At 45.1% G+C, this 17378-nt stretch overlaps 1 protein-coding gene across 2 annotated transcripts in view; it reads left to right on the forward strand.

Moving 5' to 3' along the window:
- Positions 1 to 17378, forward strand: part of KIAA1328 (KIAA1328 ortholog) — a 289603-nt gene that overhangs the window by 44123 nt on the left and 228102 nt on the right. For both annotated transcript variants that reach the window (XM_073618414.1, XM_073618423.1), the window contains exon 5: positions 9850 to 9965. In XM_073618414.1, the coding sequence (XP_073474515.1) occupies positions 9850 to 9965 (116 nt within the window). The remainder of the gene's footprint in view (positions 1 to 9849; positions 9966 to 17378) is intronic.

Raw genomic sequence — 17378 nt, forward strand, 5'->3', positions numbered from 1 at the left:
ATCTCTCTCCTTCTGCTGTTTCGTTGCTCTGTGATCAAGTTCTCCAACAACCAAGATAAAACCAGCCTGAAATTTTGTGTCCGGAAGGTTGCTATAAATTGATTAGCAGAGAGCTTGTCTAGTCACAGTACAGCTCTGCACATTCCTTCCTTCCTTTACCTATGTTGGGGGGGGGGTGCCTCCCCCACTGCCTCCAATCCACTCTTACTGCTGAATGGGGAAGTAAAAATTCTAACCCAATGTTTTTCGGGACAACCTCATCTTTTATATTTTACCATACAATTGGGTAAAATGTTGCGTTTCTGAGCTCTACATTTAAAGTGATACTAAATGTTCATTTTTTTTTTTTTTTAAATAACAAACATATACTTACCCCCACTGTGTAGCTCGTTTTGCACAGGGTGGCCCCGAATATCCTCTTCTGCGGTCCCTCAGTGGCTCTCCCGGCTCCTCCCCACATGAGATAACCCCCTGGGAGAAGCACTCTCCGGGGGGGTTACCTTGCGGATGCGCTCCCGAGTCCAGCATTCGGCATCCCTAGAGGCCAAATGCATGACTCGGCCCCTCCCCCGTGTCATTGGATTTGATCGACAGCACCGGGAGCCAATGGCTGCGCTGCTATCAATCTATCCAATCAAGAGCCGAGATCCACGGGGGGAGAGACAGCGCGTCCCCATTGGACAAGTTCGAGGGTTCAGGTAAGTAATGTTTTTTCACCTTGATGCATAGGATGCATTAAGGTGAAAAAACGCGAACCTTTACAACTCCTTTAACCTTTTTAGTGTATTTTTTTTTTTTTTTAGGAAATTTTGCACTTAAACCATTGCACAAATGGTAATTATAATAATTGGAACTAAACTATCACCATTTTGTTCTCCAGGGTGTCTGCTTTCAGGAAATGTAACATTTGGGGTATTTGAGTAATCCTCAGGCCTAAAATTATTATTTTTAAACGTGTGCAAAAAAAACTGGAACTTTTAACTGAGCAAACTTATTGTTGCCATGCACAGGTGCTCCAGGTTCTGTCTGCCTCGGTTTTAGTAAATTCCCCCAACTGTGTTGTCATGTCAGAGGAAGTTGGGTGCCAACCATATTTCTGGCACATCCAGTAGTTATTCTTCTGCACTTGCAGTTGTTTAACCACCTCCCGCCCGCTGTATAGTCAAATGACGGTGTGCTAGATCCCCCTCTCGTTCTGGGATGACGTCATATGACGTCGCCCCGTTCTCACCACAATTGCGCTCCCGCGGGGGCGCACAGTGTGGCAATCGCCAGCGCACTGTGTCCCTGGGAATCGGCACGATCCTGATCTCGGTAAAGAGCTGATGACGTGGCTCTTTACCCATGTGATCGGCTGTGTCCAATCACAGCCGATCACATGTAAACATGGAAGTTCCGGTAATCGGCTCTCCTCGCCTCACACTGACAGAGTGTAAGGAGAGAAGAGCAGATCAGCGGCATCTTATTGCAGGGGTTACCTGTACAGGTAATCGGGGTACTGATCATCAGTGCAACCCCAACAGTGCCCAGTAATGCCAGTCATTGACCATCTGTGATGCCAATCTGTGCCCATCAGGGATGCCAGTCAGTGCCACCTATCATTGTCCATCAGTGAAGGAGAAAAATTACTTATTTGTAAAAATTTCTGACAAACTAAAACTTTTTTTTTTTTTTTTCGCAAAAAATGAAAAACCCAGCAGTGATTAAATACCATACAATTAAATACAATGATAAAAATTTCATTTGGGTACAGCGTTGCATGACTGCGCAATTGTCATTCAAAGTGTAAAAGTGCTGAAAATTGGCCTGGGCAGGAAGAGGGAAAAAGTGCCCACTAGTAAGAGGGTAAAACATGGGGAAATGTGCATGTATTGCAGGGGTCTACAAAAGCTTGTTTCTTTTTCCTTTTTCCTTTTTCCTTTTTCCTTTTTCTTTTTTCCTTTTTCCTTTTTTCCTTTTTCCTTTTTCCTTTTTTCTTTTTTCTTTTTTCCTTTCCTTTTCCTTTTTTCTTTTCCCTCGTTGTCCTTTTTTTCTTTTCCCTCTTCTTCTTTTATTCTGCTTTTTTTCTTTTTCCTTTCCCTCTTCTTTTTTTCTTTTTCTTTTCCCTCTCCTTTTTTTCTTTTCCCTCTTCATTTTTTCTTTTCCCTCTTCATTTTTTCTTTTCACTTTTTTTTTTTTTTTTTTTCTTTTTTCCCTTTTTTTTTCCTTTTCCTTTTTTCTCCCCTGGGTTGTCAGCCCCCTGGCTAGAGCACAGCTTTTAACATCAAGTTTCCAGGGGAAGTTTGCTGTTGCCCTTATTGGTGTTCCTGTCCGCAGCATCCTATGAAGGATTGTGTCTAGACCCGGGGAGCGTGAGGATGACCTAGATTTGGGCAAAAATGTCAAATAACGCATTAGAGTGCTAATATTGGCCTGTCAGCGGGTAAGACAGGTTGCTCCTGTGCCCATATTTAGCATGTAATTGATCTTTCTCGGCACGCTTTGCTGAAACAGGTGGTGAGAGAAGCGGGCGTGATGGATCGCTCCGCTTAATACCCGTTCTGAGTTATTGTGCTTCCATGTTGGATACAGAGGCGCACAGTTGAAATGATCTCATTTAGATTGGGGAGTTAGGCTGAGCATCTAAAGCGCAATAGATGGTGAGGCCCGGCCATCTCTCACTCTATTAACTCTCTGCTTAATATTTAGTTAGCAATAAAATGCACCATTAAGTGACATGCTAACTCCATAAAGAAATCATTGCTTTTGTTGAAGTGCTTAGCATTCAGATGCCCTTCTGCTTTGGGCGCCAGGTGTTTTTGTAGTGGCGTCTATAGGATTCCTGAGAATGGCGCACAGTCCTTAACCTGTTCATTGCTGGATAAGCACACTAGGCTAAAGAGGCCTCATCGCTCTCTAGATAACTTTTGTTGGGAATTTATTCTGGAGCCAGCGACCAAAATCTGACTAAGAGAACCTGTCACCTTGCCCAGTTAGCGCTCCCACTGCATCTCATTTTGTGGCTACTGAAAAATGCTTAGTGCTTCCAGGTATAGGGGAGCATGGGATCTCCTCTATAATGAAGTGCTCAGGCACAAGCACTGTTACTACCTTGACATTGTGTGGTGGTTGCAGTGGAAGAAGAAATGATGGGGAGAGTTGGTGGTTGCAGTGAAACAAGGATTGGCAGAGGAGTGGTGGTGGTTGCAATGGAAAAAGGACCAACGAGGGAGCGTTAGGGGTGGTTGCATTGGAAAAAAAGATTGGCGGGGCAGCGTTTGTTGTTGCAATGGTAAAACAGATTGGCGGTGGTGCGTGGTCTTTTTTCCAATGGAAAAAGGCTTGACAGGAGAGCGTTAATTGCTGCAATGGAAGAAAAGATTGGCGGGAGTGTTTAGTCATTGTTGCAATTGAAAAAGGATTGGCAAGGGGGAGCTGGTGACTGCAATGGAAAAAAGACTGATAGAGGAGTGCTGATGGTGGTTGCAATGGAAAAAGGATTTATGGGTGGAGGGGGGGGGGGGGGGGGGGTTGGTGATTGCAATTGAAGAAAGGATTGGTGGGGAATCGGTGGTGGTTGCAATGGAAAAAGGAGCGTTGGTGAAGTAGGTGTAAACTGGTTTGGGGGTGGGCTTTGCACAGATATCGGGTTCTCCCAAGGCAGCCTTCCCCATCACATGGCTTGTTCATACCATGCATGGTGACTTGCATTCATCTCCACAGATCAATGCAGGCTACATTGAGGTGTACTGTGTTTGTTTTTGTTTTTTTTGCTGGCTAGCTTGAGTTTGCTGGGGATCCTCTTTGTTCATTGCTGGATATGCACTCTGGGCTAAAGAGTCCTCATTGCCCTTGAGATTACTTTTGTTGAGCCAGCGATCAAAATCTGACTACTAAGAGACCCACTCGGGGTTCCCACGCTCCTCCATTTGTGGCTTTTCAAAAATGTTAAGTGCTTCCAGCCAAGTATGAGGGAGCATGGGATCTCCTCCATAATGAAGTGCTCGGGCACAAGCACTGCTTCTGCCCTGACATCGTGTGGTGGTTGCAATGGAAGAAGGTATGGTGGGTGAGCGTTGTTGGTTGCAGTGAAAAAAGGATTGGCAGCGAAGCGGCGGTGGTTGCAATGGAATAAGGATTGGTCGGGGTGCGTCAGTCATTGTTGCAATAAAGAAAGGATTGGCAGGGGAACATTGGTGGTGATTGCCATGGAAAAATAATTGATGATTGCAATGGAAAGGATTGGTGGAGGAACGTTGGTGGTTGCAGTAAAAAAAAAAAAAAAAAAAAAAAAAAAGGATTGGCAGAGGAGGAGGAGGAGTTGGTGGTGGTGGTGGTGGAGGTGGTTGCAATGGAAAAAGGATCGACGAGGGAGCGTTGGGGGTGGTTGGAATAGAAAAAGGATTGGCAAGGGGGAGTTGGTAGTTATTTCAATAGAAAAAGGACTGATGGGGAAGCGTTGATGGTGGTTGCAATGGAAAAATAATTGGTGTGGGGAAGTTGGTGATTGCAGTGGAAAAAGGATTGGTGGAGGAGCCTTGGTTGTTGCAGTAAAAAAAAGTATTGGCAGAGGAGTGGTGGTGGTTGCAATGGAAAAGGATCGAAGAGGGAGCGTTAGGGGTGGTTGCAATTGAAAAAAGTTTGGCAGGGGAACGTCGGTTGCTGCAATGGAAAAAGATTGGCGGGAGTGTGCTTGTCATTGTTGCAATAGAAAAAGGTTTGACAAGGGGTAGTTGGTAGTAATTGCAATGGAAAAAGGACTTATGGGGGAGCGTTGGTGGTGGTTGCAATGGGAAAAGGATGGGCGTGGGAGCATTGGTAAAGTAGGTGTAAGGTTTTTTTGGAGGTGGACTTTGCATAGACCCAGTCACTTTCCTCTGAAGGGACATGTATCAGGTTCTCCTTTTTTAACAAGGCAGCCTTCCCCATCACATGGCTTGTTAATACCATGCATGGTAACTTGCATTCATCCCCACAGATCAGTGCAGGCTACCTTGAGGTGGGTTGCAGTGTGTTTCTTCATTTTCTAATCTGTGTATTTGTTTTTTGCAGGCTAGCTTGAGTTTGCTTGGGATCCTCTTTGTTTTTTTTAAAAGTGTGTGTATACTGTATGTATGTATACAGTATCTCACAAAAGTGAGTACACCCCTCATTTTTGTAACTATTTTATTCTATCTTTTCATTTAAGGCTCGCCAGTTCCTTAATGTCTTGCAGGACAGTTTTATGGGTCAGATGGTAGACGCACCAACTAGAAATAAAACATTACTGGATCTACTAATTACCAACAATACAGACCTGATCACAGATGTGGAAATACGGTGCAATTTAGGTAACAGCGATCACAGGTCAATTAGTTTCAGTATAAATCACACAAATAGGAAACATAGGGAATACAAAGACACTGAATTTCAAAAGAGCCAACTTCCCTAAACTACAAGGCATAAATTGGGATAAAATATTAGGAACAAAGAATACGGAGGAGAGATGGGTTTGCTTTAAGAGCATATTAAATAAGGGCATTAGCCAATGTATCCCATTGGGTAATAAATTTAAAAGAGCGAACAAAAATCCTGGATGGCTTAACTCCAATGTAAAAATGCATATAAAAGCAAAGGAGAAGGCCTTCAAAAAATACAAGGTTGAGGGATCATCCTCAGCATTCAGACTTTATAAAGAATGCAATAAGAAATGTAAGGGTTCAATTAGGACGGCTAAGATAGAACATGAAAGACACATAGCGGAGGAGAGCAAAAAAAATCCCAAGAAATTCTTTCAGTATGTAAACAGTAAAAAAGGGAGGACAGACCATATTGGCCCCATAAAGAATGAGGAAGGACATCTGGTTACAAAGGATGGGGAGATGGCGAAGGTATTGAATTTATTCTTCTCCTCAGTCTTCACGAGTGAATCGGGGGGCTTCAGTAACCGAAACTGCAGTGTTTATCCTCATGACACATCACAGGAAGCACCTCCATGGTTAACAGAGGACGGAATTAAAATTAGACTTGAGAAACTTAACATTAATAAATCACTGGGACCAGATGGCTTGCATCCGAGGGTACTTAGGGAACTCAGTCAGGTGATTGCCAGACCGTTGTTCCTAATTTTTACAGACAGTCTATTGACTGGAATGGTACCAGCTGATTGGAGAAAAGCCAATGTAGCACCAATATTTAAAAAGGGCCCAAAAAACATCCCTGGGAATTACAGACAAGTTAGCCTAACATCAATAGTATGTAAAATCTTGAAGGGGATGATAAGGGACTATATACAAGATTTTAGTAATAAGACCGATATCATTAGCAGTAATCAGCATGGATTCATGAAGAATCGTTCTTGCCAAACCAATCTATTAACCTTCTATGAGGAGGTGAGTTGCCATCTAGATAAAAGAAGGCCCGTAGACGTGGTGTATCTGGATTTTGCAAAAGCATTTGACACAGTTCCCCATAAACGTTTACTGTACAAAATAGGGTCCGTTGGCATGGACCATAGGGTGAGTACATGGATTGAAAACTGGCTACAAGGGCGTGTTCAGAGGGTGGTGATAAATGGGGAGTACTCAGAATGGTCAGGGGTGGGTAGTGGGGTTCCCCAGGGTTCTGTGCTGGGACCAATCCTGTTTAATTTGTTCATAAACGACCTGGAGGATGGGATAAACAGTTCAATCTCTGTATTTGCAGACGATACTAAGCTAAGCAGGGCAATAACTTCTCCGCAGGATGTGGAAACCTTGCAAAAAGACCTGAACAAATTAATGGGGTGGGCAACTACATGGCAAATGAGGTTCAATGTAGAAAAATGTAAAATAATGCATTTGGGTGGCAAAAATATGAATGCAATCTATACACTGGGGGGAGAACCTCTGGGGGAATCTAGGATGGAAAAAGACCTGGGGGTCCTAGTAGATGATAGGCTCAGCAATGGCATGCAATGCCAAGCTGCTGCTAATAAAGCAAACAGAATATTGGCATGCATTAAAAGGGGGATCAATTCCAGAGATAAAACGATAATTCTCCCGCTCTACAAGACTCTGGTCCGGCCGCACCTGGCGTATGCTGTCCAGTTCTGGGCACCAGTCCTCAGGAAGGATGTACTGGAAATGGAGCGAGTACAAAGAAGGGCAACAAAGCTAATAAAGGGTCTGGAGGATCTTAGTTATGAGGAAAGGTTGCGAGTGTTGAACTGATTCTCTCTGGAGAAGAGACGCTTGAGAGGGGATATGATTTCAATTTACAAATACTGTACTGGTGACCCCACAATAGGGATAAAACTTTTTCGCAGAAGAGAGTTTAATAAGACTCGGGGCCACTCATTACAATTAGAAGAAAAGAGGTTTAACCTTAAACTACGTAGAGGGTTCTTTACTGTAAGAGCGGTAAGAATGTGGAATTCCCTTCCACAGGCGGTGGTCTCAGCGGGGAGCATTGATAGCTTCAAGAAACTATTAGATAATCACCTGAATGACCGCAACATACAGGGATATGTAAGGTAATACTGACACATAATCACACACATAGGTTGGACTTGATGGACGTGTGTCTTTTTTCAACCTCACCTACTATGTAACTATGTGACAACACTGAAGAAATGACACTTTGCTACAATGTAAAGTAGTGAGTGTACAGCTTGTATAACAGTGTAAATTTGCTTTTCCCCTCAAAATAACTCAACACACAGCCATTAAAGCGGGGTTCCACCCAAATTTTGAATAATATCTGTATGTATTCTCTTCCTTGCCTAGATGCTGACATGCCATTTAAAAAAATTTAAATCGCCGTAATTACCTTTTATTTTTCTATTCCTTTTTGCACTTCCTGGTTCTCCTCCCGTGGGAGTAGGTGTGTTTCTAGCCTCTCCCAGACTCCTGGGAGCTAGTCTCAGGCTTCCCAGGATGCCACTGAGCATGTGCGGGAACGAGCGGTGAATGCTGGGAGCACAGCATTCACCACATCCAGGAAATAAATGCTTGTGGGCTTCAAATGCCCACAATAAAGATGGAAACCGCCTGCAGTGAATAATATAAGTTATTCTTTCCAACGAAATCTGACACAGGCGGACATATTACACACAATATGTGAGTATGTAATGCTGAGAGGAAAAGTTTGTGAATGAACTAAAAAAAAAAACGATAGATAGGTGGACCCCCGCTTTAATGTCTAAACCGCTGGCAACAAAAGTGAGTACACCCCTAAGTGAAAATGTCCAAATTGGCCCCAAAGTGTCAATATTTTGTGTGGCCACCATTATTTTCCAGCACTGCCTTAACCCTCTTGGGCATGGAGTTCACCAGAGCTTCACAGGTTGCCACTGGAGTCCTCTTCCACTCCTCCATGACGACATCACGGAGCTGGTGGATGTTAGAGACCTTGCGCTCCTCCCTCTTCTGTTTGAGGATGCCCCACAGATGCTCAATAGGGTTTAGGTCTGGAGACATGCTTGGACTGTCCATCACCTTTACCCTCAGCTTCTTTAGCAAGGCAGTGGTCATCTTGGAGGAGTGTTTGGGGTCGTTATGTTGGAATACTGCCCTGTGGCCCAGTCTCTGAAGGGAGGGGATCATGCTCTGCTTCAGTATGTCACAGTACATGTTGGCATTCATGGTCCCCTCAATGATCTGTAGCTCCCTAGTGGTGGCAGCACTCATGCAGCCCCAGACCATGACACTCCCACCACCATGCTTGACTTTAAGCAAGACACACTTGTCTTTGTACTCCTCACCTGGTTGCCGCCACACACGCTTCACACCATCTCAACCAAATAAGTTTATCTTGGTCTCATCAGACCACAGGACATGGTTCCAGTAATCCATGTCCGAAGTCTGCTTGTCTTCAGCAAATTGTGGGCTTTCTTATCATCTTTAGAAGAGGCTTCCTTCTGGGACGACAGCCATGCAGACCAATTTTATGCAGTGTGTGGCGTATGTTCTGAGCACTGACAGGCTGAACCCCCCCCACCCCTTCAACCTCTGCAGCAATGCTGGCAGCACTCATACATCTATTTTCCAAAGACAACCTCTGGATATGACGCTGAGCACATGCACTCAACTTCTTTGGTCAACCATGGCGAGGCCTGTATGTATTGTGTTGTATGGTCTTGGCCACCGTGCTGCAGCTCAGTTTCAGGGTCTTGGCAATCTTCTTATAGTCTAGGCCATCTTTATGTAGAGCAACAATTCTTTTTTTCAGATCCTCAGAGAGTTCTTTGCCATCAAGGTGCCATGTTGAACTTCCAGTGACCAGTATGAGAGAGTGAGAGCGATAACACCAAATTTAACACACCTGCTCCCCATTCACACCTGAGACCTTGTAACACTGACGAGTCACATGACACCGGGGAGGGAAAATGGCTAATTGGGCCCAATTTGGACCTTTTCACTTAAGGGGTGTACTCACTTTTGTTGCCAGCGGTTTAGATATTAATGGCTGTGTGTTGAGTTATTTTGAGGGGACAGCAAATTTACACTGTTATACAAGCTGTACACTCACTACTTTACATTGTAGCAAAGTGTCATTTCTTCAGTGTTGTCACATGAAAAGATAGAATAAAATATTTACAAAAATGTGAGGGGTGTACTCACGTTTGTGAGATACTGTATATGTATGCTAAAATACAAATGGGGTATTTTAGAAGCTTGTGTGAATAGTAGTGTCATATTAAATGTTTGTGTGTGGCTTCTTCTCCTCCATGTTGGACCTGAGCAGGACCATTTCCTGTGATGCCATATCAATGTTCCCTGTTCTGCTCCTGCATAAACTGGTGTATTAAAAGGGTAGATAGAAATATTTTTGTTATGAAGATCTAAAATACTATAGCGTTGCCAGTTTGTTACTTGTTCCCTGTCATATGAACTCTCTGTGGCCTTCCAGGGTGAGCGAGGAGAAGGAGGTAACAGAGGAACGTCTGAAGACCGAGCATGAATCCTTCGAGAAGAAGATCCGGCATTTGGAGGCGCAGAACAAACTCATCGCCACAGAGAGGGAAGATATCCTTTTTATTTTCATTTGTTACCCCCCCCCTTTTTTCTCACCCTACATCTGTACGACTCTCGGATATAATTATTCTAATTTATGGAGAGGAATAAGTCTGCATGTGTCTCCATTCCATAGCGTGACTTATCAGCATGGGTCGGTGGCTGCGTGCGGGAGGAAACTGCCATCCAGCTGTTTGTGCCGTGGTTTCCTCTGTGAAATCTACATTTGTCAACACGAATTTCCCATCTTCCTCCCGCAGAACACCAGCGCTTTCTGTAAGAGTGGCGAACCGCACAATGCCTCTGATTTGCCGTTTTACGTTTTTAATTGGGTTGTCCTGAGCTTGATCCTTCGCAAAGGGGTGACACCTTACAACGAGCCTACACTCTATACTACGGCCTTATTCAAATAGACGTGAACAGCGGGAGACAATTACCAAATTTAAAAAATGTCAATGTTTCGGTGGGGTACGGCTTACCTTTTGTTAAAGGCAGGATATACCACCATGACTGTGAACATGTATACCCTCTAGCAAGAACCCAATTTATCAAAGAATATCCCTCTATAGTGTGTACTTGTCTCAATCCAAACACACCTCCAAGGTGACCACTGCCTTGCTAAAGAAGCTGAGGGTAAAGGTGATGGACTGGCCAAGCATGTCTCCAGACCTAAACCCTATTGAGCATCTGTAGGACATCCTCAAACATAGTAGTTACTATGTGCGTTATAGGCCACCTGCAGGTGATGGACACTGGCACACCCTAAGACAGGAAGTCCACTCCCTATATAACCCTTCCCACTACTGGGAGTACTGTTTTTTTTTTTTTTTTTCGCCAGTGTCTTAGGTGTTGGTCACAAGTAAAGATGTACTATGCTGAGCTCCACTGGAATATTCCTTGCTGGGGCAAGCTATGCGACCGGATCCATTCAAAGTGTCTTTTTAGGCCAAATTGGATGGTACCCGGGCGCACGTTTAGGAGATATTTCCATTACCTATAGGTAAGTCTTATTCTAGGCTTACCAATAGGTAAATATCACACACAAGGTTTTACAACCACTTTAAAATGGATGTAACCCCTCACATATACCCAGTGAAGTGAACAGCCTCAGATGATACACAAAGATGAAACAAATCTCCCTACATAAGTTTTACATGTATATCTGCTGTCTTCAGCTTTATGTATACGGTTTAGAAAGTTCAGATGTGTTTTGGAGATTTTTTTCTTCCTGTTCAGCACTGCAGTGAAGCCTGGGCATACAGCCAAGACAGCTGATTGGAGGAAAGGCGCACACCCCCTTCTCCTCATAGGTAGAGGCTTTCAGAACTGTTGGTTGAATAGTTAAGCACTCTGCTAATCTTTAATTTAATAGCATCCTCCCTAACACAAATCTCCATTGCCTTTATCTCAGTTGACAGAACTTGTCAGGAGTTATCATGCTGATAACAGAAGAATGGACAGAAGAGAGATAAGAAAACACTGCAGATATGTGCCCAGCTTAAATAGCATGAATCGGGTTTACCGCCACTTTAACCACTTCAGCCCCGGAAGATTTTACCCCCTTCCTGACCAGTGCGTTTTTTGCGATTCGGCACTGCGTCGCTTTAACTGACAATTGTGCGTTCGTGCAACGTGTCTCCCAAACAAAATTGACGTCCTTTTTTTCTCACAAATAGAGCTTTCTTTTGGTGGTATTTGATCACCTCTGTGGTTTTTATTTTTTGCGCTATAAACAAAATAAGAGCGACAATTTTGAAAAAAACGCATTATGTTTTACATTTTGCTATAATAAATATCCCCCCAAAAATATATCAAAAAACATTTTTTTCCTCAGTTTAGGCTGATCGTATTCTTGTACATATTTTTGGTAAAAAAAAATCGCAATAAGCGTTTAATAATTGGTTTGCGCAAACGTTATAGCGTTTACTAAATAGGGGATAGTTTTATGGCATTTTTATTAATAATAATTTTTTTTGTTACTAGTAATGGCGGCGATCAGCGATTTTTATTGTGACTGCGATGTTATGGCGGACATGTCGGACATTTTTGACACATTTTTGAGACCATTGTCATTTATACAGCGATCAGTGCAATTAAAAATGCACTGATTACTGTGTAAATGGCAGTGAAGGGGTTAACCACTAGGGGGCGGGGAGGGGTTAAGTGTGTCCTAGGGTGATTACTAACTGTCAGGAGGATGGGCTGTATGTGTGACGTCACTGATCTCTGCTCCGATGACAGGGAGCAGAGATCGAGTGACACTGTCACTAGGCAGAATGGGGAGATGCTGTTTACAACGGCATCTCCCCTTTCGTCCTCTCCGTGAGGCGATCGCGGGTATCCCCGTGGCGATCGAGTCCGCGGGACCCGCGACCCGACTCACGGAGCTCCCGGCCGGCGCACGCACGCAATGGCACGGCGGGGAATTCAAATGGACGTACAGGTACGCCCATTTGCCCAGTCGTGCCATTCTGCCGACGTACATCGGCGTGCGCCGGTCGGGAACCGGTTAAAGTGATTGTAAGGGTTTGTTTTTTTTTTTAAAATAACAAACATATCATACTTGCCTCCACTGTGCAGCTCGTTTTGCACAGAGTGGCCCCGAACCTCCTCTTCTGGGGTCCCTTAGCTCTCGCGGGTCCATCCCAGCATCAGATAACCCCCCTGGGAGAAGCGCTCTCCTGGGGGGGGTTACCTTGCGGGCGCGCTCCCGAGTCCAGCATTTGGCATCCATAGAGGCCGAAAGCAGGATTTGGCCCCACCCCCCCAGTGCTCGCGTCATTGGATTTGATTGACAGCAGCAGGAACCAATCGCTGCACTGCTATCAATCCAATCAACAGCTGAGAACCCCAGACAGAGACAGCGCGTCCCCGTGGGTCAAGATCCAGGGGTCAGGTAAGTAAAACGGGGGGGCTGGGGGGTCGGTCACTGACAGGTGTTTTTTCACCTTAACGCATAGGATGCATTAAGTTGAAAAAAAAAAAAAACATGAACATTTACAACCCCTTTAAGCTCTCCACCTTCTTTCTGACAGCTCAGACAAGCTTTATAAATTCTGGACTTTGAACGGATGACTAGAAGACTGCAGATAGACATGTACAACTTATGTAGGAGGATTTGTTTCATATCTGTGTCTCACCTGAAGCCAGTCACTTCACTGGGTATATGTGAGGGTTTACAACCACTTTAAGGGAAATTAAAGAACGGAGATGGTCTTCTCTATAAATATGAGTCAGGAATTTGTCCAGTGTGGGGTCATGTAACCAATGATGATGCAGAGGATCTTAAAGGATCCATATTGTCAACTCTTTGTATCAGGTTCTCATATTAAGGGACAGTTCACACCGGAATCGCACAGGAACGTGTTCAGTTTTGATTTTGCTTGAATGGGTTGAAATCGCACCGGAACGTGAGAAAGTAGTGCATGCAATATTTAAGGTGATTTATAAACCTTCTGTTGTGTTTGTTTTTTTTTTTTTTTTTTGTACAATTAAAATAACAAACATGCCTATACATGGCTGCTCTGTGCACAGGGCAGCCCCGGTCCTCCTCTTCGGGGTTCCCCGCGGGCGCTCCAGGCCCTTCCTCTTCATCTGTGCCCCCCAGGGAAAGCACCCGTGCGTTAATCCCGAGTCCCGCTGCTGCATCCATTGACCCCACTCCCGTGTCACCAGATTTGATTGACAGCAGCTGGAGCCAATCGCTCCCGCTGCTATCAGTCTGTCCAATGAACAGAGAGAGACCGCAGAAGGAGATGCACATCGCTGGATCGAATCAGGCTCCGATCAGGAAAAGGAGGAGGGGGGGGGGGGAGCTCCAGGACAAAAGGTTTTAAGGTAAATAAAAACCTTTTAGGCTTTATGAATGATTGAATGAAAAATTTATAAACCGCTGCAAATGCGAACTGAATCCCCCCCCCTTAAGGCGCTAATGCGTTTGGTGTTGTCAGCTTCTAGAAGAGGAAGGTCTTGAGTTTTTTTTCCTGAAAGCCAGGTGGTTTTCTTCCATTTGGATGTGGGGCGGAAGTGCGTTTAGAACCACTAAAAAAAAAAAAAGTTCTGCACCAGATCACTTGATACTGCGTCATCTTGTGATTTGGTGCCCCAAGTGCTCTGCATTTACGTTGTTTGGGGTGCCACTAACAATAAATGGGCAATGTGTTTTTCTGCACCGTGTTCTAATGTGAACCGGCCCTAAATGAAAAAAGTAGATGTAGTTGGCGTGCCGTCTAAAATGTTTCTGCAACCGAAAAGTCCTTTTAGGCCTCAGATGGTATTTATGCCACAGGTGTGCCAAGAATGCAGCGTATTCCCGTGGCTGGGTTCACAGGTTGAGGTTGGTAGTCGCAGAAAAATCAAAAAAATCAATGACTGACAGCAGTCGCAGCTGCCCTCGGGTATTTGATTGTAATTGCACATGGGGCAATTGTCTGCAGTTGGGGACTGATGATCGCCCCTGGACATATAGTAAGCTGATTGCGTTCCAGGGATGATCATCTGTATACTAAGGGCTGGTTCACACCAGATGCAGCCCAGTGCATCTGAGTTGCATCTGGTGGACAGTGGTGGACTAAATGGACAGTGTTTGGATTTCAATGGCCCTGGTTCACACCAGTAAGAGAAAAACTCACCCAAGCTCTAGCACTATATAGTATAGTTGGTGTGTAGAGTAGTCGGTGCTCTGGCTAATTTAAGCTCACAAAAGATCCATAGAAAGTACAGGCCGGCAACTCGACAGCTTCTCCATAGAAAATATTTATTTTAGCATTACAGCAATAACATCATCCAAAATACTGATGTGTTTCGGCCTTTATCAAAAGCTTTTGCTTAAGGCCGAAACGCGTCAGTATTTTTGGATGATAATATTGCTGTACTGCTCAAATATTTTCTATAGAGAAGCTTTTGAGTTGCTGGCCAGTTCACACCAGTGCAGTGTGTTCCAGTGCAGACAACTGGACCTGTCCTGGTAGAATAACCAGGTGGGGGAAAAAAAGAAAACGAATGCAGCCACCACATTTAAAGCGTTACTAAACCCAGGAGCATGCATTCACTATATCTGGTCTCCCTAGGGTTGCCACCTCATCCCTTTTAAACCCGAACACATATTAATTACACAGGCTCTGTGGCTGATTAAGGTGGTAATTAAACACAATTGGTGCCTTATCTGCATTAAATTAGCCACAGGACCTGTGTAATTCATATGTGTTCGGGTTTAAAGGGATGAGGGGGCAACCCTATGTCTCCCACAGAACACACAACATGGAAATGCAATTATTTTAGTAAATATAAACTGCTAAATACCTTTGCTTATCAGCAGTAATATGGCAGTCTTATGACTTCTATCAGTGTCTGGTTAAAGCTTGTAGGAGGAGTTTACATTCCCCTCTGATTGTCCTATGAGGCTTCATGACCCCTGACCCTCTGTCTGGACAGTGCTGATTGGCCCTGTGCTGATCACATGCACCCTCCCCCCCAAAAAATACACTCTAGTAATACACACCAAATGGAGCATGTACAGAGTGCCCCCCCAGGCTCTGTACTATCAGGAGATGTATTGGGGACTGTGGAAGAAGGGGAGGATTAGAGAAGACAGGCCTTTTTACACAATGCGGAGGATTAACCCCTTAGTTTCCACAGTGAGTATAACAAGCATGATTTACTGCATATACACATTGATTTTACTGTTGTGGGTTTAGTAACACTTTAAGGACTGGTAAGTGGCAATATATTGAAATTTGTTTTTAGGTTTAGTTGCGCTTTGAGTATCTGATGTTTAGGATGGTGCTTTGCCTGATGGATGAACATTGAACAGAATGACTCGGACCCCCCCCCCCCCCCCCCGGTACAGACCCCGATTCCCATGTTGCCTAATTAAACTATTTTGCTGTGCTCACCCACACAATGAGCAGAACTGGGTTTTGTTCATTTTAATTGGTGGATTAAGAACTCATTTAACCAGTTAAAATTACTTCTTTCTTTTAACCGGAAAGTGTAGTAGGAGGGTAATGATCGTGGAATTCATTAATTACACCTACGGTAAAGCTGTGCACAATGGTACCTTCAGCTCCATGCTTCTGGTCAGTGAGCTCCTCTAGTTCTGGTGTCCGCTCCATTTTATAAATGCAATGGAAATCTATGGGGCCCAATTCAGTGATCATTTTAGAGGGGACACTGGTCAGAAGTAGAGGGGGGACGCGGGTCAGAGGTAGAGGGGGGACGCGGGTCAGAGGTAGAGGGGGGACGCGGGTCAGAGGTAGAGGGGGGACGCGGGTCAGAGGTAGAGGGGGGACGCGGGTCAGAGGTAGAGGGGGGACGCGGGTCAGAGGTAGAGGGGGGACGCGGGTCAGAGGTAGAGGGGGGACGCGGGTCAGAGGTAGAGGGGGGACGCGGGTCAGAGGTAGAGGGGGGACGCGAGGTAGAGGGGGGACGCGGGTCAGAGGTAGAGGGGGGACGCGGGTCAGAGGTAGAGGGGGGACGCGGGTCAGAGGTAGAGGGGGGACGCGGGTCCACCCAAAAATAGAACTTCCTCTTTTTCGGAATCCTCCCCCCCTCCGGTGTCATATTTGGCACCTTTCAGGGGGGAGCAGAGAGCAGATACCTGTCTAATCCAGGTATTTGTTCCCACTTTCGGGCATAGATAGCTGCAGTATCCACGGATATCTACACTATGTCCGGCTCCTCCTCCGCCCCCCCGCTGTCTTCTGGGAGACACACAGGTCTCAGAAGACAGCAGGGACCAGTGGGATCGCGCAGCGTGACTCGCGCATGCGCAGTAGGGAACCAGGTTGTGAAGCCGCACTGGTCCAAATCATTTGGTGGAGGGGGGATTATGGTGTGGGGTTGTTTTTTAGGTGTTGGACTTGGCTCCTTAGTTCCAGGGAAGGGAACTCTTAAAGCGTCAGCAAACAGACATTTTGGACAATTTAATTCTCCCAACTTTGTGGGAACATTTTGGGGATGGCCCCTTCCTGTCCCAACATGACTGCACACCAGAGCACAAAGCAAGGTCAATAAAGACATGGATGACCAAGTTTGGGGAGGAGGAACTTGACTGACCTGCACAGAGTCCTGACCTCAACCCGATAGAACACCTTTGGGATGAATTATCCGTGCCTGACCTCACAAATGTGCTTCTGGAAGAATGGTCAAACCTTCCAATAGACACACTCCTAAACCTTGTGGACGGCCTTCCCAGAAGAGTTGAAGCTGTTATAGCTGCAAAGGGTGGGCCAACTCAATATTGAACCCTACGGACTAAGACCCCCTTCACACTGAGCTGCCCCGGGCGTCAGTGGTAAAGCGACGCTAATTTTAGCGCCTCTTTACCGTAATTTTAGCGGGGCGGTTTTAACCCTCACTAGCTGCCGAAAAGGGGTTAAATCTGCCCGCAAAACGCTGCGGTGGCGCTTTGATGGCAGTATAGCA

Source organism: Aquarana catesbeiana, linkage group LG01, assembly GCF_042186555.1.
Source record: "Aquarana catesbeiana isolate 2022-GZ linkage group LG01, ASM4218655v1, whole genome shotgun sequence".
In the NCBI taxonomy this organism is placed as follows: Eukaryota; Metazoa; Chordata; class Amphibia; order Anura; family Ranidae; genus Aquarana; species Aquarana catesbeiana.